Source organism: Syngnathus scovelli, chromosome 11 (genome assembly GCF_024217435.2).
Source record: "Syngnathus scovelli strain Florida chromosome 11, RoL_Ssco_1.2, whole genome shotgun sequence".
In the NCBI taxonomy this organism is placed as follows: Eukaryota; Metazoa; Chordata; class Actinopteri; order Syngnathiformes; family Syngnathidae; genus Syngnathus; species Syngnathus scovelli.
The window spans coordinates 8,557,346-8,580,602 of record NC_090857.1 but is presented as its reverse complement, the minus strand read 5'-3'; the positions used below and the strand labels follow the sequence as shown (position 1 = coordinate 8,580,602).

At 40.7% G+C, this 23,257-nt stretch overlaps 2 protein-coding genes across 5 annotated transcripts in view; both read left to right on the top strand.

Moving 5' to 3' along the window:
* The window catches only part of srgap3 (SLIT-ROBO Rho GTPase activating protein 3), a 29,937-nt gene extending 20,082 nt beyond the window's left edge, over positions 1-9,855 (top strand). The window contains exons 7-22 of one of the 2 annotated variants that reach the window (XM_049733154.2): positions 211-432; positions 872-973; positions 1,624-1,821; positions 1,944-2,028; positions 3,441-3,468; positions 4,016-4,118; positions 5,081-5,141; positions 5,648-5,725; positions 5,814-5,948; positions 6,387-6,492; positions 6,840-7,067; positions 7,141-7,214; positions 8,316-8,496; positions 8,578-8,727; positions 8,799-9,114; positions 9,194-9,855. In XM_049733154.2, the coding sequence (XP_049589111.1) occupies positions 211-432; positions 872-973; positions 1,624-1,821; positions 1,944-2,028; positions 3,441-3,468; positions 4,016-4,118; positions 5,081-5,141; positions 5,648-5,725; positions 5,814-5,948; positions 6,387-6,492; positions 6,840-7,067; positions 7,141-7,214; positions 8,316-8,496; positions 8,578-8,727; positions 8,799-9,114; positions 9,194-9,640 (2,514 nt within the window). In that variant the 3' untranslated portion in view covers positions 9,641-9,855. Of the gene's footprint in view, positions 1-210; positions 433-871; positions 974-1,623; positions 1,822-1,943; positions 2,029-3,440; positions 3,469-4,015; positions 4,119-4,547; positions 4,579-5,080; positions 5,142-5,647; positions 5,726-5,813; positions 5,949-6,386; positions 6,493-6,839; positions 7,068-7,140; positions 7,215-8,315; positions 8,497-8,577; positions 8,728-8,798; positions 9,115-9,193 lie in introns of both variants that reach the window. The other variant, XM_049733156.2, reaches the window with a different exon arrangement.
* A 5,753-nt stretch (positions 9,856-15,608) lies between these two features.
* rad18 (RAD18 E3 ubiquitin protein ligase) overlaps positions 15,609-23,257 on the top strand; it is a 19,344-nt gene continuing 11,695 nt past the window's right edge. For 2 of the 3 annotated variants that reach the window (XM_049734788.1, XM_049734787.1), the window contains exons 1-10: positions 15,609-15,778; positions 16,125-16,203; positions 16,416-16,477; positions 16,960-17,030; positions 19,803-20,149; positions 20,704-20,803; positions 21,014-21,201; positions 21,367-21,437; positions 21,549-21,609; positions 22,976-23,101. In XM_049734788.1, the coding sequence (XP_049590745.1) occupies positions 15,728-15,778; positions 16,125-16,203; positions 16,416-16,477; positions 16,960-17,030; positions 19,803-20,149; positions 20,704-20,803; positions 21,014-21,201; positions 21,367-21,437; positions 21,549-21,609; positions 22,976-23,101 (1,156 nt within the window). In that variant the 5' untranslated portion in view covers positions 15,609-15,727. Of the gene's footprint in view, positions 15,779-16,124; positions 16,204-16,415; positions 16,478-16,959; positions 17,031-19,802; positions 20,150-20,703; positions 20,804-21,013; positions 21,202-21,366; positions 21,438-21,548; positions 21,610-22,771; positions 22,854-22,975; positions 23,102-23,257 lie in introns of all 3 variants that reach the window. The other variant, XR_007484754.1, reaches the window with a different exon arrangement.

Below are 23,257 nucleotides of genomic sequence, written 5' to 3'. Positions count from 1 at the left end.
CCCTCCAAACATTCCTTTACTTAATTGGGTTACTTCATACCGCTGAGTGTGATAAAACTCTGTAATTATCCCTGGTGTCCTACTAGGCTAACTCTTGTCTTGGAAGCGCAACATGGAACATGACATTTTGGGATTTTCCCTGCAAGCTCTTCCGGCATCATTTGCATTTCTAAGTATATATACGAGAACCGCAATGACATGTCTTCACAGTGCTGCGATCTGGGATACCACGCTAGCTTGGCGCGGACCTTTAGGACCTACTTGTCGGCAGAGTACAACCTGGAGACGTCTCGCCACGAGGGACTCGATGTCATCGAGAACGCGGTGGACAACTTGGATTCTCGAAGCGATAAACACAAGCTCATGGATATGCATAACCAGGTGTTCTGCCCTCCCATGCGCTTTGAGTACCTGCCACACATGGGTGATGAGGTGAGATGATACTGTTCTGTGCAAACCAGTGGGCACCAGGCTACTTCCTGCTTGGTTGCTTAGTAACCAGTGCCAAATATGGTCAAGCATGCTCGACCAGAGGTGTCAAAATTTTTGTCACAGGCCATATCTTAATCATGGTTTCCTTCGGAGGCATATATGATATACAGTATAGGCTACACAACAAACTGATGAATAGTAAGATGAATGGTAATGAAAATTGCAAGCAATACCTCTATTTTGTGAAATAAAGACAATGTAATATTGACACGTGACGTCGATGCACAATTTGTCTTCGCGGGCCACATCGAATGATGTGGCGGGCCGTATCTGGCCCCCGGTCCTTGGGTTTGACACCTATGCTCTGTACTGCCAACCATCTTGCCCAGTTTAAGACATTAACTTCCATCTGCGTCTGAATATTTACGTTCCTTTTTAGGTGTGCCAGGTGAGTGCCCAGCAACCTGTCCAGACCGAGCTCTTGATGCGCTACCACCAGCTACAGTCTCGCTTGGCTACACTGAAGATTGAGAATGAGGAGGTAAGGATTTACGGGGGATTTGTGTCTGTCCAACAGCCCCCTCTTCACGCTCCCCCCCCCCCCCCCCCCCCCCCCCCCCCCCATGCCAGAGAAAGGTCTGTCTGCCATTCCCTGGAGCCACAGAGCAGGGCCGCATCACCATCTGTTCTCATTGCAATTACTCTGCACTGACCCCCCACTGGCTGGAGCTGAGAATTTATTTAGTGCCTTGTCACTGTGCCAGTATTTTTTTTCAGTTTGAAAGTGTGTGTTATGTTGATGAAGCGTGGGCTTTCTCATCAAAAGCGTCAGTCGCAAAAGGTGCAAATGGAGGTGATAATAAGCCCTGTTCCTGTGCCAACTGCTGTGCCTCTCCTCCCTCACCATGTTTTCTGTTCTGTGCAATAATGGATGGGGCGTGCCATGACTCCAAATGAGCTTTATCAATCTATGCCTTGCTCCAAAAATATGTATGCATTTGTACTCCTCAATTTTTCTCCTTTATTCGGATGTGACTTGCTTTTCATTTCACCGCAACGAAAATGATATTTTAGCTCGCCCTTGAAAATAAGGTCACTTATTATTGTCAGGCTTTTTTTTTTTCCTCCTCAAAGCCAGAGTAGGCGTTGCTTGACTTGACATCCTTTTCCACGCTCGCTTTTTCGGTGCAGGTGAGAAAGACCTTGGACGCTACCATGCAAACTCTGCAGGACATGCTGACAGTGGAAGATTTTGACGTGTCAGACGCCTTCCAACATAGCCGCTCCACTGAATCCATCAAGTCCCTGGCTTCCGAGTCCTACATGAGCAAGATGAATGTAGCAAAGAGAAGAGCCAACCAACAAGAGACTGAAATGTTCTACCTCTCAGTGAGTCCATCTAATGCTCGCCGTGACATCAAATTTCAATTGTATAGCGGTTCGATTAGAATTTCCATCATGCGGGATTAGAGGAGCCAATCGCTCATTATCATCTTAATCTCTTTTTTTAGAAATTCAAGGAGTACCTGAATGGCAGTAATCTCATCATTAAACTGCAGGCCAAGCATGACTTACTGAAGCAGACCCTTGGCGAAGGTAAGATCTTGTAAACGTGACTCCTCACTATCCCTATGGTGCTTACTGGAATTCCCTTTTTGCTGCTAGTTAAACCCACAAAGGGATTAGAAAAAAAATGACAAAGCGATCCCCCCCCCCCCCTCCTACTCCCATGGGTACCCTGATCACCTCAACCGTGAACATTTTACAGCCAATCAATCACAAAGTCCATCTTCATCTCTGCAGCTGCTCCTGCATCAAGAGCTTTCCTAATAGACCAGCACAGCAGACAGCTGAGGATACATCGACTGACTTGATAACATATTCAGTCTTTCTGCTTTTTGAGCTTCAGTGCAAACAACCTCACATTATACAGCCGCTCCCATCCATCTTTGGGTGGATTTGTTTACCTTTGCGGCGGGCGGGGGCAGCAGAGAGCACGTGAACGCGGCATATGGCGTCTCCAGGTACCGCCTGAGTTTAATTATTCAGATGATCAATCAGCACTGCGCTGTGCTCATTAGCTCGCCGCTTCTTGTCCAAACTGTCGCATCTGTGGGGTTGCGTGTGAGCATGTCAAACGGTACAAGATGAAACTGCGTGCCACACGGCGCCTAATGAAAACATCATGTCATGCATTTGATACTAAATGCTACATAAAAGGTCCACAATATTTTTATTGTACAATTTGCACACTCAGTGGACATTTTTATTGGACACTACAATGAGAGCCAATATAAAATTCAACCTTTGGGAAAATAATACCATAAGTCTCGGTTTGAAGCCGACTCATCTTTGAAGTGTACAATTGTGCGGTTGGTCAACCAGAGATAAACATGGTAATCAGTCAGTGGGATGATGTGTGGGAAACTTGCTGTTTATTTGGCCCCATATGCCACAATGATGTATGGAGAAGTGGCGAAGCTCTCGCTGTGATTATCTATTGTGGCTTGGTGTGAAAAGAAAATGTTGAAGTACTTTGGTGCCATTGTTGCTTTTATTGCACATGGACTCCCTTGCAGCTCAGTTTAAGAGAACCCACCTGGTCACTTCAGTTCTTTTGTAACATTTTGTTTCAATAAGAGCTCAATATTTACAAGTTTGTTAACGCCCAGTGTTATTGTGAACTACAGCAATGTTTTAGGGGGAGAAAGAAATAGCAATAAATAAGAAAAAAATCTTTTACTACAACAAAAGGCTCAATGAAGCGGCACAGTCATTGTTCAGTGTCACTGCTGGTGGACCCCCGCATCCCCCCCCTCACCGCCCCTCCCTCTCGCCATATACTCCAGGTCCCCCGAGGCTTTATCGTCTATCGCTAAATAGCATTGTTCACCCGATGGCGCTTTTGGGGCGCCATTTGTCCTTCTCAGAGTGGACACTGCAGTCTGTTTAATATATTCACTTCCAGCACTAATATAAAACATTTCACTCTTGTGTCTTTTCCTCAGGGGAAAGAGCCGAGTGCGGAACCACAAGGTAAGTTCAGTTTTCAAAGCATCTGTTTATTTTAGCAATCCCAGACTTTAGGAGTTTTCAGACCTGCTGCCAAAGAGATATGAGCAAAACTAAATTGGATTTTTTTATTTTATTATAGTCTTTTTTAATGAGTTTTTATGCTGCTTATCTCATTTTTATAACCGGTTTTCGATGTTTTCATTCAGACAAATGATAGATTCTTTGACCTTGCTGACAGGAAGCCTTCAAAATAAAATTCTTTGACTCAACTTGAGTTGAAAGGGGTGGTTACTGTGTATATAGAATTAAACTCTGCTAAATTAGTAACCTTATGACTGTCAATCAAAACTGAGCGCCATCTTTTTTAAGGTTTTCCAATCAGTGGACAAAAACAGAATACAATCAATAATGTTTGTTACGTGACAGCCGATTAAAAAAAAAAAAAAAAAAAGTCTAAATACCTCTGGAAATGTATATATTTTTTGGTCCCCAATTGTAATTATTCCGTCTTAGCTTGAGGTTTCTAAATATTATAGCGATGATGATCCTTTTGTCCTTCGTTTCCCAGGCCCCCCACCCTCCCCCCTAAACCCCAGAAAATGCGGAAGCTTAGACCACGCTCGGTCTATAACCATAAGATGTTTAATGGCAATTTGGAGACCTTCGTCAAGGTACCCTCATGTGCTCCGAGGAATGGGGGCAGCCCCAGCCTCTCATCTTCTTGCTCTTCCTCATTTGAGCCTTTTGTTCCTCCGCCTTGCCGCGGCCCTTCGTCATGACGTAACCTTTGATTAACCTCTAATCCTCTTCCTCCCTTCTGCGGCGCTGCTAGCGCAGGCGGAACGGCCGTCAGCCGTCTCTATATTCACACGCAATTTACTGTCTCTGCCTCACAAATGCAGTCACTTCTTTGGGTGGAAGGAGACATCTTGCTTTGTCCCTCACTGCACACGTGTGGCTTCCCCCTGTTGTTCAGTCCTTACGCTTTACCTTCTTTAACCTCACGAGGATCTCATTCCTCATGATTGCTTGTCTAACTGTTTGCTTTTTTTGCCCTCCTTTTTCTGCTATACCCAACTGTGCTATGCTGCTTTTGTCAGAGGGAGAAGGAATGCCCGTGCTCGCATCCAGGTACCTCTCTGAGAATATGCACTCACTGGCCATTTCATTAGGTGCACCTCTAATGGGCTCCAAATTTTTATTGGATTACTAGAGAGCATGTTCAGTCTACTCAAAGATGTGTTAATTAAATCACGTTTGTGATTGTGAAAAAAAAAGAAAAAATGAAATGGGATGATGACTTAAAAAAAAGCTAAATTAATTAATTAACAAAAAATACACCTTGTATATGGTTTTTCACTATTTTTTAATATTCTCAAATAAATAACTATAAAAAATCAGAGCACTTCAGTAGAGAATATTCTAATACTGTGACAACTCTCATAGGTCATATGTATGTTTATGCAGAAGTGTCTAATGTTGTGGCCACTGAGAATCGCAAATCAAATTTCCCAATTGTGATAGACTACTTGCTGCTGCTTCACCTGGCTTGAATGAAGCATCCAACTGCTTTTCTTATATCTTATTATTTCCAATTAAAAACGGACTACAATTTATCTTCCTCTTATTTTAGGATTCAGGTCAAGCCATTCCTCTTGTGGTTGAGAGCTGTGTCAGATACATCAACCTCTACGGTAAGGCTCACGTTGTGCTATGTCTCTAAGGCTGAAAAAGAAATCAAATAAAAGACGAGCTACCGTAAAGTGTGTTTGTGAACTCTCGTATGACGCATTCGAGTGTTTGTAGCTTCGTAAATAGCCGCGGGTGCCCGGGCTTGACCTGCTCCCCCGGGGATTCGACAAGCTCGTAACAAGGGATCACGCACACACAGTTATGATAGCCCCCCGCCCCCTGCATGCACCAGTCTATGCTTTCTGTTGTCTTCCACCCCCTTCCCCCACCTTTTTATAGCTCCACCCCATCTACCTTCACATCTGTCTTCAGCTCATTGCTCTAGCCTGCAGGCCTCTTCCCTGAATCTGGACCTAATGAAACTCCAGAAAACTGATTAGTAGCCCTTTAACTGGAACCACATGCTGGCGGCTAACAGAGAGGCCCGCTCCTGAACCAAAAAATAAAATATCTCCATTTAGGTCTACATTACCTTCATGTTTGTTTTTCTGCAATATCTTCCCGTCAGGCCTGCAGCAGCAAGGCATCTTCCGAGTTCCTGGATCACAGGTGGAAGTGAATGATATCAAAAATTCATTTGAAAGAGGTGAGAGGCTTCTTATCTTCATGTCATCGACGATTAATGTTCCTGCAGCTCATTAGCCGTTGAACGCTTGATTGTTATGATTCATCAGGAGAAGATCCCTTAATAGATGACCACAATGAGCATGATATCAACTCAGTGGCAGGAGTGCTTAAACTCTACTTCCGAGGCCTGGAGAACTCCCTCTTCCCAAAGGAACGTTTCCTGGACTTCATTTCAACCATCAGTGAGTCACTACGCAATTCAAAGCCAGAGCGGCTGAATCCGTGTGTGTTTGTGTGCAATCAAAATCGCCAAAGGGGAAAAACAAAGTTTCCTAGACTCTCGGTTGACGCGAGAGAAGTCAACACATGGAAGCAATCCGAACCCCAGTGCTCCCTCTGTAATACTTAGCAGAGAGCCAGTAGGAAGAGAGAGAGGCGCGATAAATGTGTCACAGGCTGGAAGGCAAGACGGGTGTATCAAAAAAAAATGCTAGCTTAAATAGTGTCACTCGGGAATGTCACATGTGCAATATGGAGACGGAAAAAAAAATCAAATAAAGTGACAACATATTGACGGATTTCCTGTTTGTTGTTTTAATTCACCAATTTAAATTGGTGAAAATAATTCTCTTGGACCCTGGCTTTAAATTGTTACCATATGGCCTAATGTTGTGTTTCAGAGTTGGAGTCGGGAGCAGAGCGAGCACGTCACATCCAGCAGATTGTTGTGACGCTGCCTCGGACTATCATCATTGTCATGAGATACCTTTTCGCTTTTCTCAATCAGTGAGTTTGGTTCTTACATATGAGTCATTTCTTTGCGCACTTGTATCATTGATATGAACAAATCTGATCTGGGAAGTTTTTCATCAAGATCGTTTGAAGTTCTTCTTGGCCAAAGCATCCAAGCATATCTTTATGAACATTGCTTTGTGCACTGGGCTGTGGTCAAAGCTTACAATGTTCCGATGTGTCAAGTGACTTAGGGTGAGCTGTGAGTTCTAGCTCAAATCATAAGTAATTTCAAGGTGATTCGGAATCTTTCCAACCAGCACCAAACAATCTGAGTATTTGAGATAAAATGATCTCCATGTCAGCTGAGATATGATTGACATATTTTCTTTGTGCCTCAGTCTCTCCCAATACAGTGACGAGAACATGATGGATCCATACAACTTGGCCATCTGCTTTGGTCCCACGCTGATGCCCATTCCTGACAGCCAGGACCCGGTGTCATGCCAGGCGCATGTGAACGAGGTCATCAAGACTATCATTATACACAACGAAGTCATCTTTCCCAGTCTACGGGAACTGGACGGCCCGGTCTATGAAAAATGCATGACTGGAGGAGAGGAATACTGGTGAGTGAACTGTCAGAACATCATAGGTAACCAGAAATCACATTTTTAAATGTCGTCCAATTTATCACTGCAGTGACAGTCCTCACAGTGAGCCAGGAACTCTGGATGAAGCCGACAATGGAACTGAACCACACACGAGTGATGAAGGTCAGCGCCATTGTAGTCGTCACTGTTAATTGCTCAAGATTTCCGCATTTTATACTGCTTCCTTCCATCCATCCATTTTCTGAATCGCTTATCCTCACTCGCTGGCTATGAGTAAGTGATGGAGGTGTTTTGCTTATCTACTCAGACCCAGATGATTTTATTTAGCCAGTGAAAACACAACATTGATTACCACATTTAAAATGTCCATGCTGTATTTTTTTTAATTAATTTATATCATTATCTTTGTTGAGGGAAAAAAAACCTTTTGTTTTGTACTTAGCAATATATTTTTTTTATTTAAACTGTCAATTCAGCCCTAGTGGTAAATATGATTGAATTTGACATGAGTTTCTGTTTTTATTCTTCACTCTCTCCTCCCTTCATCTCTGCTTGCCCGCTCTTTCTTCAAATCAGCAATTCTCTCGGGACTTTTGCAGAATATATTTTTCCTCTGTGCCGTGGATCCACAAATTGCATAATGGACATGATTCTATCAGGGGCTCTTTCAATAACAACCTCATGTCTCAAAATCTCTTGTTCAACATGACTGGAAATGTTGATTGTCTGATGTAGATCATTCTGAAACATCTGCACATTTTGTAACTGTTATTTTTAACATAGATGCAGTTAATACCAAAATGATTCCATCGTCCATCCATTATTTTTGTTTTTTTGGTGGCAAGAGACTGATAAAGTACAAGAATTAAATTTAAAACTTTGTATATATTCTTAATTTGAGCATTCTTAGGACAACGTTTTACGATTATTTTACGAAATATTTATTGAACAGATAACGTTTTATTTCATTTAGAATTTTTTTGTCCATGGTGTAAATCATTTGGGACCTAATATTTGCTGAGATGGGAGCAGCATTAATTAACTATTACTGACCTCTACTGGTTGGATGCGAAAAATGCATTGACGTTTGATACGCCTCCATTATTGGTATTTGGTGTTAAAATGACTTTGGTAGTTATATGAGGAGGCTAAAAATATTTTCTTCCTGAAATATTAAGTAACGATTCAAAATCACATCTACCTTCAGCTTTAACACTCGTATTGTATTTGATTGCTTTTGTTGTATTGATTTATTATTTTCAGAGGTTGAACAAATCGAGGCCATCGCTAAATTCGATTACGTGGGCCGCAGTCCGAGAGAGCTGTCGTTCAAGAAGGGAGCGTCTCTGCTTCTCTATCACCGTGCATCCGAGGACTGGTGGGAGGGCCGACACAACGGCGTGGATGGGCTGATCCCTCATCAATACATCGTCGTGCAAGATGTGTAAGTAACTTTCTCCATTTAGCCGTTGACTTTGTATTTATGCTGTAACCCATCCTGACTAGCACGCTACTACTCTCTCAGGGATGACGCCTTCTCAGATAACCTCAGTCAGAAAGCGGATAGTGAAGCCAGCAGTGGGCCACTACTGGATGAAAGAAGTTCCTCCAAAAACGACGGCCCCTCACCATGTGAACAATCGCCCGATTACAATTTTGGAGGCGTCATGGGCAGGTCCGTGAAATCAACCCCTTCTCTTTTTAAGCAGCTAAGGTTTGCTGTTTGACACAATGTGCCTCCCGCAGGGTTCGCTTGCGTTCCGACGGAGCAGCCATTCCTCGCCGTCGCAGCGGGGCAGACACTCAGAGTCCAACACGAGTACCCGACACTCCTCCGCGGGCCGCTGCCTGTCCCAGCAGTCCTCACAAGATGTCCGTCAACAAGGCGCGTATGGAAAGCCCAGAAAAAAAGCGACTGGGGACCTTTGGTAGTTCCGGAAATATTAACTATCCAGAAAGGAAGGTCTATCCCGAGGGCCATCCGCTGAGGCCCGTGTCAGGGGCCACTCGCCATAGCAGCCTTGGGGACCACAAGTCACTGGAAGCCGAGGCTCTGGCTGATGTGAGGCTGGCATGTCAATTAGCACCTCTGCTATTTCCTGTGTTTATGTTCTTCATATGTCTGTTCTTGCCTTAAGCAGGACATAGAGAAGACCATGACCACGGCGCTCCATGAGCTTCGTGAGCTGGAGCGGCAGAACTCAGCCAAGCAGGCTCCCGATGTGGTTTTGGACACCTTGGAGCCCTTGAAGAACCCGGTTTGCTCAGAACCTGGCAGTCCCTTACACACCATCATGATCCGCGACCCAGATGCAGCCATGCGCCGGAGCAACAGCTCCACCTCCGAGATGATGACCACCTTCAAGCCGACGCTCTCGGCCCGGCTCGCCGCCGGCGCTCAGTTGCGCCCGCCGCCCATGAGGCCGCTGCGTCCCCCTCCCACCCAGCACCGCTCTAGCAGTTCTGGTTCTTCTGGGGTGGGCAGCCCGGCTGTAACGCCCACTGATAAAATGTTTCCCAGTAACAGCACAGCGGCCGGGTCCGGTATGAATGTGGCCAACGATGCTGACAAATCTGGCACCATGTAGCGAAGGTCAAATAAGAGGGCTGGAAATGGGACTGCAACTCGTGAATAATATTTTCGGCTACCTAGTTTAGAAAACAACGCAGCCTTTTATTTGCGTGATCAATACGCCACAATGCTCCACTCCAGTTAGTGATGAGGGAGGAGGGGGTAAAAGAAAGTATCATTTTGAAGTGCAGTGTTTATATCAGAGGAGCTGCTAGTATGATTTTTTTTTTTTTAACTAAAAACAAGTTGCAGGGGAATTTCTTGAAGATATCGTTTGGCTTTAAACGCTCGGGGCCATGTGTGGCAAACTGATGCTTTATCTCTGTTTTCTGCCTGACTTAACGCATATCTGTAGGAAGCTGCTGTAGTGAAGGGTTGCCATGGTGATGCAGATGGGGAGAGGGCTGCAGAGGTGTGATAGGTTCAAGCTTCGCCTTCTTTATAACAATACACATGCATGAGCATAATGCATATGTATCTGCTTTTTACCTCAAGAACAACTAACAAAAATCTGCATCCATGGAGTCAGATTATGGACAATTGGATTTTCCCCAGTGCAGTTTGAATGCATCATTTGGATTGGTGAAGACGTTCAGGCACACTGGGGAGTTGAGGGAGAAAAACACATTTGCGACAATGTGTTTGTAAACCGGTGGAGGCGGACAGTGGTGCATGTGCTGTAACAACAACTGTCGGGCATGTGCGACCAGACACAACTAATGAATCCACTAATGGTTAGAATCCTCAAATATGTAAATATAGCAGGGATTTTTTTTTCTAAATGTTTTGATTTTGTACAGACTCAATTTCAAAAAGGGAGATTGTTGACATGAAGGGAACGTAAAAATATCTCAACCAAACAACCCTTGTAATCATCTTCAATTTATTCTATGTCTTTGTGAAACCATCAAACCTGCTGTTGTGCGTGTTTGAATCCAGTTGCTGAGTGTGATGGCTGGATGGGTTCACCGTCATATTCTTCATAAAAGTCTTCATTTGAAAAACTTCCATTTCAGAGCAGCACGGAGGAGTAATGAGATCAGGGTTCCAATGTGGGCTCCTTCCTTCTTGTGTGGAGTTTGTATGTTCTCCCCATGCACCATCTTTTGTCTGTAGGACAAAAACATTCATGTTTTGAAGACTTGAGTGTGAGGAGCAACATGGGTGAGGAGAAGCAAGATGGATTGATGCCATGTCTCGTGTTCTACTAGATTTGTTACATCGGAAAAAAAAGTACAACACAGACGTTACAAAGGGGACCCACAGCACCACACTATCAATTAAGTTCAATTTATTAATAACATGAAAGATCTTCTGAATGATACAGCAGTTGTTAATTCAGCTCTAATTTGTTAGAATGACTTATCTCTTATTATAGAAACTCTGGAGTCAAAGTCGTACTGCATGCTTTCTGGTGTAATGTCAGCACTATTGATTAAATGCTACCATGATTGGCTTTGGCGGATAAAACCTTGACTCAAAACTATTTGATTCTACCTGGCCTCATATTGATCACTTAATCCGCTTACAGGAAAATGTACAATACTCAAGCATGCAAACGAAGCACTTTCTCAATGCAAAATATTTGATTTCCTACCAAGTACTGCCAAAAATAGAACATCTCCACCTTTCTCAAGTTATACTGGGCATCTGCTCTCCCTGCTGGTTGTCGATGGTACTGCCTTGTCATCAGCAGTCCATTTTACGCAACCTGTAAAAAGATATAGTGTACTGTACTTTAGTTATGTGTGTCTTTATCAAACATGACTTTTGCACCTATTAAAATTGTATGTACAAAATATGAGAATATTCAAAAGAGACCACAAAAAATACAGGAGAATCGTGTTTGTCAGTTTTATTTATACAGCTATGTGCAAATGGATGTCTAGAGTGCCTTTTGTGCACTGCATTGATTTTTTTTTAACTTTTGTATTACTTTTTTAATATTATTTGTCATATTTATTATGAATGTTACTTTTCTATGATTACCTTCAATTGCTCTTTTTGCAATAATTTGTCCAGGGTCATTATGAACTGTTTTTCCCGTGCTGAGTGAAAGATACAAAAAAATAGATTTAAATACCACTATGCACCTAATCTACTGGTTAGCAAATTCAGTAGAGTTTTCTCAGAATATTTATTGCATCTTGTTGTTTTTCCGGTGACGTGTCTGTGCTGTGCCTGAGCCATAGATTCATCTTTTCCTTCTTGAACAAAGCAAACACATTGCAGTATTGCTGGCTAACGCACGAATGAGGGTTCCTGCTTATAGAGCTTAAAAGGCAATTGTGTTTTCTCTACGTGTGATGTAAAAAGTCATTTTCTCTCGATTGCGGAGCTGGTGCGATAATACAATTAAAATAATAATAATAATAATAATACGAAACACTTCTGTTAGAGAGACAACTGTGCCTGTCTTGTGATGATGGAATGTGAGTTGTTGTCAATCTCTTTAATTGTGTGTCTAGTGGTGAGTGTCTGGTTAATTAGAAACCTGTGATATACCTTACCACTAAGGATGAAAAAAATGTGCATCCAAATAAAACCATTAATGCTCAATGGTCTTGTTTGGGGAATTATTTACTTCCATATACAATGTACACTACAGTATAAACATTTCCACAAAAAAATCCAATCGAGAACAAAAAGTACAGTGTATAAAATATATAGAAAATATTAAAGGTAGGCTATACATATATGTATAAAAAAATACATATAAATCGATCACTAAAAATATTTTATATTTTTTTTTATTGAGATCCAGCATGCAGTTTTTGTTGTGGCCACAAGGTAGCGATCACACATCAATACAATTGATAAAATTCTGCGAGGGTGTCTATCTTAGTGAAAGCACCTGGAAAACAACAAGCCAGTCAATGCTCAGAAAACGGAATCCTGCATAAATTAGACGATTACATCTCTCTTAGAAATTGCCTTTAAAGTTCACTCGTTAGAGTGACAGAGAATTAACAAAATCCAATTTGTTCCACCTGACAAAAACAACAACATGTCCAACAAACAGCTTAGCTCTCCCAAGGAGCACAAATCTGTTGTTGTTTAGGAAGAAACCTCCACATTGAATGCATTCAATTAAGGCGATATATGCTTGGGGAAACCTGAGGAAGATTGTTTTTTGTTACTTTTCAATGATTCGTCAAAATGGTTGAACAAGGCCTTGCCATTGGCTGTATTTGTTCCATAATTAAAACAAAAATCAGCGCAAACAGAACAATAACGGATAATCAATTAGCGCAAGTCACAGTGGAACAAAATGATCGTAAATGTACTTCCTGCCTCTACCTTTACCTACGTGACCTCATCAACATGGCGTTTCTCTTCAATTATGGGCCCCCCGGGGCCAACTGGTGAGCCGGGCGATCATTCATTTGCCTAATCACAATGAAACCGTGTAAACAAGTGGAAGTCATGTTTAATTTATATCATTTATTTCATTTCCTTGTGCATGTTTGCGTGGTAAGTAGCGGCTTGTATTTTCAGGTGAATCCCATTAAGTGATAAACCGTGTGGTGATGAAAACAACCTAGCATTTTCATTATAAAGAGCTCAGTTAACATGATTGCACCATCTGTGCTTCCTAATTTGTACGTGACTCTAGAATTATGTATTATTTATATAATTCTCAAGGTGAAATGGAGAAGATTTGGATGGCATGCCTCCTTCACAGTCAATGGCTTTTGGCACTTGACTTCCCTACATGCAGTTTGGTCTCGCTCTTTTTATTTATTTTCTCCACGCTTCCTCACATATTCCAAAAATGTGTGTGTATGTGTGTGTGTGTGCGTGTGTGTGTGCGTGTGTGTGAGCATCCTCAATGTATTTATATTACCGCCACCTAGAGAACTGAAGAAGAATAGCACATATTTCAAATTTTTTTCAATTAATATTTGTTTACTGTTCGGCTTTGTCGATGTTCCATGCTTGTTTTCAAACCATTCCCCATCGTAAAGATCGCAAGATTCCTTGTTGTCATTTGCATCCTGCTAATGATGTTGAAGATCATGTAAACATAAGATGCAACAGCACATGATAAAAGCATCATGATCTAATCAGCGCATATGTTGTTTCATTCCAGATGCATGTTTGGCTTCATCTATTGGGACTCATTTGCTCCAGTTCCGGCCAAACCGCATGCAGGTCACACCTGTGCACTGCATACAATAACAAGACCGGATCATAACTAACTTGCAAACAGCTTCATTAGGATTCTCCTCATATGGACTGAGTGATTGAATTCCCAATATGACATTCCATGTTGTTGGCATGCAATGACCTTACATTTTCAAAACTATTTCACAGATAATCTAAGGTTGTCTGGATTTGGCTTCATGTGAGGGCTCCATTCCCCTGGGCGTAGGAAAGTTAATGAATTTGTTCCACTGATCCACAGTGTGCCGCTAGAACTTGCTTTGGGCGCACATTTAAGTGGAAACACATTGTTTGCCCCCGCGAAGGCTTTTTATTTCAACAATGCAGAAAGCTGCAAGAAATCACCAAGTTAAGTGGATGTTTCTTTGATGTATTTCTTATGTGGAATGCTTGATACCAGTCACATCAAAGTGCTACACATGCCTGGCTTTAGCTAAGTGCAGCCGAACAGGACGTTTTCCCGGAAGCCGGCTTAATTTTTTTGAGATGACACTGCATGGCTCTGTCTGTGAAATCTCTGTGCTGATTTATGCTTTTATTGAAAACTGTGAGACAAATAACAAACAACAAAAGCTATTTAGCTATTTATGTTTAGTCTGATCAAATGGAAATGAAATACACCTGTCGGATGGATTTATTTTGTCATTTCTATTTATTATATTAGCATTATGTGTTTCATTCTATAAAGGTGTGCCTTAATCATGTTTTTTTTTTTAATGCCCAATTGGTATTAACCATTTTCAAGCTACACTTATTAAAATGCAGATGAAAGTAAAGGAAAATATGCTGCTTATTATTTGTGGTTTGAATTAATTACGCACGCAAACAAAGGGGAAATTGGCTGTTTCTTGAGATGAATTGAAAACTAATGTTTTCTTTCATGATTTGACAAACTATTTGAAACTGATTTGACTGTGCATATTTCACATTATTTCAATTTTGATTGAAGTTCAATGCAATAACCCAACTCATTTTCCATTGATCTAATCCAATGTCTTTGCAAGGCTGGCAATTCATTTGGGACCTCATTGCAACTTGCCTCGACATCCTTTTAAGTCTGCTGTACAAAATCAATGTTATTTTTGGAGCTGAAGTTGTCCATGGGGATCTTTTTTGCCTTTTATTTCCCACAATTATGGTAAAATAGCTTTCACTTGTCCACCGCTTTTTCTACCTTTGAGATACTCAAAACAACACTCTCATCAATTTATTTACTGACGACACAGCATCAGGAGCCACCGGGGGTTTGGTACAGATTCAGGAAATTGCTCCAGGAGACTTCAACAATGACACAGTACTTAACAAGAAAGAGGGTGTTTGTTTTGTTTCTTTGGTGCAGCTGTAAAGACTCAAGAACCACTTCTTTTTATCCAATGGCTGCAGAAACGTGATCAATACCACAATAAATAACCCACAGGCAACATAAAAACATTTTAAAGTACAAATTACTTTAATAATAATATTTTTCCAGGGGTTGACTCAATCTCAGCTGGACTGTTCTGTTTGTCTCATTTATTAATTGTTAATTGTAACTCAAGAATTGTTCAATTTAAAAGTCCACCGATCTCAAATGTTTACCCAACCCTGACTTTATAAATATAGTTTTTACGCAAATAATTAAGTGCTGTTTTGATTCACAATTTAATTGGATCTAACACAGTCGTTAAAATTTGCAATGCACTGCATGCTCATACCTTGATCTATTAATTCAAAAAAATATTATAAAAAGCCCTCTTTGTGAATCGAACTCGTTCCACACCACTGCATAGAATCACAATAATATTTCGACACAAGAGTGAGTCCCGGTTCAGGCACCATTGACCGAGCGGAAGTGGTCAAATGACGTACCCGGATTTTCGATTTCGAGCGGGACAAGCAGTTGCGAAACCGATCAAAAGTCCGAGATACGGTCCAGCGGTAGTTTGATTGATGCGATATGGCCTTTCAAACGGAAAATAATCTCCCACCGTGTGTGGTGGCTTTAAAAGTAAGTTTGAGCTGCTGTCAGTACTTTGTGCGCGTGTGTGTTTGTTTTGCTAGCTTGTTGGCTAAATTGTGAGTTGATCACAGGAGCTAACGACGCACCCAAAGATTATTTGACATAAGGTGCACAAGATATGTGCTGCCAAGCTTTTCTGGAGTTGCATTCGTCATCTCCAATTAAGTAAGAAACTTATCACAACAATTGCGATCCAGTCTGTTTATCCCTCCATACAACCAATTATAATTATGATCCGAACCATGTTTTCGTGCCAAGTCATATCTTTGCATGTTATAACAGATGAGTAACTACTACCTGACGTGTTTTTTGTTATGTTTCCCCCTTTTGACAGAACGTTGACGCCCTACTGCGATGTCCTATTTGTTTTGATTTTCTCAACACTTCAATGATGACCGAATGCTCTCACAATTGTAAGTACGGCAGTTGTATTTTGTAAATGAATTGTTTTGGTCACCTTAATAATTTAAGTGGTGAACTTTTTTTTAATGCGAGTTTGAAACATTCATAACTTTCTGAGTCTTTAACAAAACTGCAATCATTAGATGGCTTGCTAGACAGAAACAGACTGTATGAGAAGGATTATAATTATCTGTGGTTGAATTGTCTGTGTTTTATTTCACAGTTTGCTCCCTGTGCATCCGCAAATTCTTTTCTTATAAGCTTCACTGTCCAGTTTGCAATACGGTAAGTTTGAAGCATTTTTCAGGAATCTCATTAACCAATATGAACTGTAATTCCTCCTTTAGAAAAGAAAAAATAACTAAGTCACGGAAACGTGATCTAATGTTGAAAAACTTTCCAATTTTTATCTATTATCTGTTCTGTTTGTTTTGTCCAACCCCCCCAATTTTGAAAGTACAGTAGAACCTTCAAAGTGCATCAGCATCAATTTTTAATATTTCCACGAAAAATATGCCTTGAAAAATATTTTCAAACCACTTCACGTAATGTTTGAGCTCAAGGAAATTATTTGTTTACGTTAGACTTTCTTGTGCCACAATGATAACGTGGCCTTGGCTGATATAAACCTTCTTAGGCTGATTCAGATATTGGACAGAATAAAATTTTAATATTGTACAAGTTCAATTCGTTCCTTGACTGGGCTTGTAACACCATTTATTCGTATCTGTCTTCTGTTATTTAACGTTTACTTCCTCTTCTACTAGCAAGCAACGGAACAAGATCTACGAAACAACCGTTTACTGGATGAATTGGTTGTAAACTTTCAAGCTGCAAGGTAAGCAAACTTGAGATCCAACAAAATTTGTTGGCGTTATGCCGATGTGATGACGCTTAAACTAGAAGTCAGTCTGCCTCTACAGCAACAAAAAAAAAAAAAAAAGTGATGATGCATTGGAGGGCAATTCGTTTTACAAATGGATGATGTAAGAAACTGGAAAGGTTGTTAAGGTCTTCTGAGGTCTGCTGTGTGAAGTTCAACATCTAAAACTTCTTATTTGTGATGCCATTTATGGCCACACTCTATCCTTTGCTAAATTAAATTTAGTCTTCTCATTAAGTAACAATATATTTGCAGCTCTTGTCGTGTGCTATTTGTGTTAGAGGACTGAACAGACCTCATAATTTACCCCAATTACTGTCGCAATCAATGTACAAAATCGGATTACAAAGTTTTGCTGTTAGTTTGTAACTCATTAAAAAAAACAGGCACATGATATTGTGCCACTAATTTGTCAATATTAAACCATTAACCAGCCACTTGTTGTGTCGCCAGAATGATCGATTGTCTCTGTGGTGACAATATTATTAACATCATAATTTAATGAGGTTGTTATTGCCAGTCGCATTTGCTGTTCTTCTTTTCTAAAGTGGCATCTTTTTCTTCAACTGAATCTTTATTTGCAACATTAATCCAGTTGTGACATAAACTACCCTATCTCCCCACTCCTGGCTTCCACATCATTAGTAATTTGCATTTGAAAAGGTGTAAGAAAAACAAACAGGTATTCCAGTCCTGGAATTCATTTCAAAACAAAGGATTTAAGGCATATTCACTGGGGATTTTGGTTTCATTAGCTGAGGTTACGTAAGATTGTATGTTGTTGTTGTATATGCTGTGTAGCTTTGCGGCTCATGTTTGCTTTAAGGCCCCAATGTCAGCAGGCTGCTGCTCTCAAGGAAATTGACGAGTATTTTTAAAGTAAGCGTTGACCCTGACCACATGGTTTGCTTCACTTTCTCCGTCTGCCTGGCATATTTTTCTTTTGAATACTCGAGCTTGAATGCCCAAATTTAAAGTTTGATTTCAATATTCTGTGGTGAAAAGCAAAAACTTTGACTGAGGAAGCAGTTTGGTCTGTTGTCACAGATATGTTTTAAAGAAGCTGTCTGAACGATTATTCGATTATCAACAATAATCATCATTCATTTTAGGATGAATCACTTAATGATGTTGTACCTCTAAAGTCAATTAATAAAAACGTTTCCTACAGTTGAGGCTGAGAGATTAATAATTAAAAATAATTAATTGAAATTAGAATTCTTTTTTTCTTGAACAAGTACTCTTTTGACTGCCTGAATTTAGATTTTTTTTAGGGGCGTGAGTAGGACTGATTGGTACCCCTCGTAGTATGAGCTAATTGTGTATCCAGCCAAAAAAAACACTTTTATGACATCCACATTGTCAGCATCTGTTCTGTCGATGAATATAATCTCTTTCATTAGTGGGCATCATTCTGAGCCAACAAGTTAATAAACAAAACAAATTGCCTGAGGTTGCTTCACGATGTTGCATTTTTAATTTATTTTTTCGTTACCGCAAAACCATTGTTCTTCCATCAATCACCTGGGAGTTATCAAGACTGCAACAAAGGTCTCACTTCAGAATGTTGACACCGAATGAACCACCGGGCGCGTGACGCAACTGGTCTTTTAATTTCCTGTCAGCTTGAGTGCCTGAAAATGTGTTTCTGTCAAGAGAAAAAGGTGACGATCTCTATATGAGGTGATGCACTCCCCATGAAATTACTTTCAAATACACATGTGGTATTTATGCAACGTATTCTGGCAGCACGGTGGAATGTGGTCTTGCCATTTTTTGCATGTTCTTCTCGTGCTTGTGTAGGTTTTCGTAAACATGCGTATCAGATCAACGGAAGCCTCAAGTTAATATATTTTGCAATTTAGGGCTACCAAGTAGTATATTAAATATTATTTACTACAGTGTCAGTATTGCACTGAAGTGTTTCTTTACTTTGTCCCAAATTGATGAATGATCCCCATCTACTTCCTGCCACTGACTAATGAACTGTTGATAGAATCTGCTGCAAATCTGGTTATCTTCATACGACTGGATATTTAAAGTGAGTCGAGACTGATTGCACTGTTGCAGAACCCTCCCATCTCTCATTTAAATGTGACACGTAGATAGGTCTCACTCCATTGAAGACAATGCAGCGGAACCAAAAAAAAGATGTGTTCATTTCCAAATTTAAACTCAGATGATGTTTTAATGTCATACAAACATTTGTTTGACTTTTAAGCAAACTTTTGAATATCTGTGTCCATTGTACTCTGTTCCACATAAAGAATTACATAATGTCCACTTAGTGAGTTTCTCCAATGTCTTGTTTGGAGTTTGGAGGTGCGTACGTGCATGTATACGTCCGATGCGTGTCAGTCAAGACTAATGGGCACAATGAGTTCAAATATAAAGTTTTAAATGTAGCAAACGGAGCGTTGCACACCTCATTGGTTCCATTTTATTGCCATGTAATGGCCCTGCTGCCATGTGTTTTTCGCTCACCTTTTCAAGATCCGCGACAAAGTGTCGCCTTTTTCATGGTCCGTTGAAAAGGAACATTAAAGTTGGCATTAAAGGCCTCGACTCATTGACTTGAAAAGTTGAGCAGGATATTTGATGTTTATGTAATCCTGTATTGTTGTGCTTTTGTCAGAAGATCAGAGCTTTCACAAAACTATCTTTTTATTTTCTCCTGTCTCCTTTCCTTGTTGTAATTCCATACACGTGCTTTCTTCTTTTCTCCAGACAGCAATTGTCACAAAGTTATTTTGACTCTCCACCAATATCCCGGAAGTACCCCGCATCAGTCAAATGCAAATCACCCACAGACAAAGGCCAGAAGTCCAACAGTTCTGTTGTGAGTCACTTTTTCCAGAAGAGGCCCAGAAAGACTCCTGTCAAAGTTGTCCAGACTGGACGGACGGGCTGTGCGGACGACACCGACCTTTGCTCAACCAATGTAAAGGAAGAACCCGTTGATGTGAAGGAAGGAGCACAGCAGGAGGACACAAAATTGTACGACAACAACACAGAGGAAGAGATAGCGCATTCATCCTCATCACCACCAACAGATGTGAAGCCCGTAATGAAAGGTAAAGCTTATCTCCGGCACACAAGGTTGCCGCTTCTGATATTGTCAGTTATGTAACGCCGGCAATCTGGTTATGCGCAAGACATTAGTAGTGTAGCGGTTCACATAGCTGCCATGAGATCAAGCCTTGAAACCGCCACTGCTGTGAACCTGGACAGGGCAGATAATAGGAACTCTTGGCACACTTAGAGATTTTTTTTTGGCACGAAGAAGTGGTACCTGATACATTGCAAAGTCACCTTCCAAATTTGGCAGTGCAAGATGTCCACATTAAAAGGGAAATTGGCTTTGATGGTATTATCATCAGATCCACTTTCCCTTTGAATGTTATTAAACTACTGTATTAAAAGTTTTGTTTTTATAGTAAATTGTATCATATTTATTTTATTCATATTAGATTTTCTTGTGTATAAAGGAGTTATTATTTGTGAAATTGAAAACACTGGGTATTTATTTTTCAGATACTGTGCAAATGGCAAATGTTCTACTTCACTTTTAATTTTCTTTTTTGGCTGGAATTTATGTCTAGTCCAATTAATGTTTTTTTTCTTTTAGTGGAGTGCCCTGTGTGCTCTGTAAGTGTGTCCCAGCCGTTCATCAACAAACATCTGGACATGTGTCTCGCAAGCGGAGAGAAGAAGGAAAGCTTAAGGAGGTAATTCAAACCATAAAACATCATCAAAGTATTTGCTTCCAATGCTTTATAAATACCAAAAACATGTTTTCATTGGTATTATTTTTATCAGACTATATCTGTCAAATTAAATAGCTCACAGTGAGGAATGACGATATCGTAAATATAATTATATTGTGACACGCATGCAGCCGATTACGCTAACCTATTTCCAATGATTGTCTGTCTCAGCTCGCTCGGCAAGACGAAGCGCCCGATGCCAAAGCTGGTGTACAACCTGCTTAGCATGCAAGAGTTGAAGCGGAGGCTCAAGGAATGCCACCTATCCGGCAAAGGCTCCCGAGATCAGATGATCAAAAGGCACAAGGAGTTTGTGCATATTTACAATGCGCAGTGTGACTCGCTCAACCCTAAATCAGGTGAAGCACAGAACGCCTTCAAAGCATAGGAACGCCAATCTCACGTGTAACTCTGGTTCTATTCTGGAGAAGATTAAGGGATTCTGAGAAGCGTAGCTGGATTTACTTTAAAGCACGCTTGACGTGAGCATCATTAAGTATATTAAGAATGTCATTTCTCAACAGTTGAAGAAATAGTTAAAGAGGTGGAAGCCACGGAGAGAATCAAAGATCAGCTACGTGATAAGGCCAAACCTGTGAGTTCATTGGTTAAAATGTCTTTCCTGGGAAATCTGCTTTGGACTCATTTCATTTTTGTCATGATGTAATGTTTTGAAATTTTAACAATGATGATTTCAAATGTGCAGATTATGGTTATCTCAAAGAATCACTCTGAGGAGGAAATTGAGGAAGTTCACTCAACATATAGTAAGTGATTTTCTTGTTATTCAGTCATTGTTATCAGTTCTGATGTTTTATAAATTGCATCTATTTCAACTGCATGTGTGATTACTACAGCACACAAAACAGCTTCTGCACTGCACAAGGAATCAAAACAAAATTCAAAGCCCGCTAAATTGCCCGACGCCAAAGTTCAACAGACTGCTCATTACTGTAATTAATGGGATACAAAATTGCAGGGTGTGTATGGCCAAATAAAACATCATAAATACCAGTATTTGTGATGAAAAAAAATAATAAAATGAATTGGGTTTCTGTTAAATCAAATGAATCTAGTACATTTTGGCTCTATTTCGAATAAATAAAAATACAAGAAATGGATGGATGTATAAAACATTGACCTCTGCAAAACTGAACATTAGGATTGCTGTCTGATTTAAAAAAAAAAAAATCCACACAGAAAGACATTATTGGGAAAGATATATACCGTACTGGTCCATATAGAGCCTTTCCAATATACGTATTTCACAGCCTTAAAGGCTTACTACAAAAAAAAAAAAACTGATACAAAAAATACTTTGATGGGGAGCACTTTACATGGGAATCAATATGAGTAGTAGGCCATGAAACGGGTCAGGAAGATGTCTTCGATTGCAATAAAATGCAAAATTAGCAGTAGATCTTTATGCCTCTTGTGAGCCGAGGAACAGCTTCTCCTTTGAAGCTCTCTGCAAAGAACACTCATTTTGCCGTCAGACGAGGAGGAAAAAATTGCAGGCGTTATCTCAATTGCTAAAGAAAGAAAAAATCTTTGATGATACACCTCACACCCAATCCTGCCTTGTAACTTCACACTACTAGCCCAAAGTCAAACAAACTCAAGTAAAACCTGACCTGGGTCCATTTTTTATACCTTTGTCAAACACGGATCGCACCATTGGAGAATGTTTTCCGGCTAACCGTCATGTTGACAAGAAGCTTGACCGAAAAAATCCTTTGAAAATAATTGAAAAATGAATGTGACTCACACAAGGATGCTTCTAATAATAGCTGCACTGGCGTGATAACCCCTTGATTCATCACAGGAGGATGTGGGTGAGTCACAGCCAGCATAACAGATAGGAAACTCTGCAAAGCACTCGTGCGAGCTTGCAGCCTTTTGTCAAAACATGCCACTTATCATTTGCAGAATCAACAGCTGCTTATTCAACAATATCATCGGCTCTGGAAAGTGCAGCGAGTGACAAAACAATCTGTGATGCATTGCCGTGGTAAACCACAGCCATAATAATCAACATTTTGCTACCAATGACATGACTAACCCCGGCGGCTTAGCAAGTGAACTCTACCACGCAAGTCCAAATGGCTTTCTCGTGCTTTATTATCTTCACAGGGAAGCAGCACTGCAGAGACTTCTCTCGGCTCGTTGCTCAGGTTCGTGGTCGCCTGGATACAACCAGGCAGACTCGGATAAAGGAGACAGCGGGAGGCGAGGATGCGGAGCAATCGCCTTCGGCAGGTATGAGGAGCCTTAAGGTATTCTCTTACATTACAAAGGTTTTAAAGCTCCAGATAAAGGTCTCCATGAGTATTTGAAGGGTTTGGAACTTTCCCTTCAGTGACACATTGGCCATGTAATTGAGTTGGAAAGGGTGAGAAATGCCACTATGTTCAC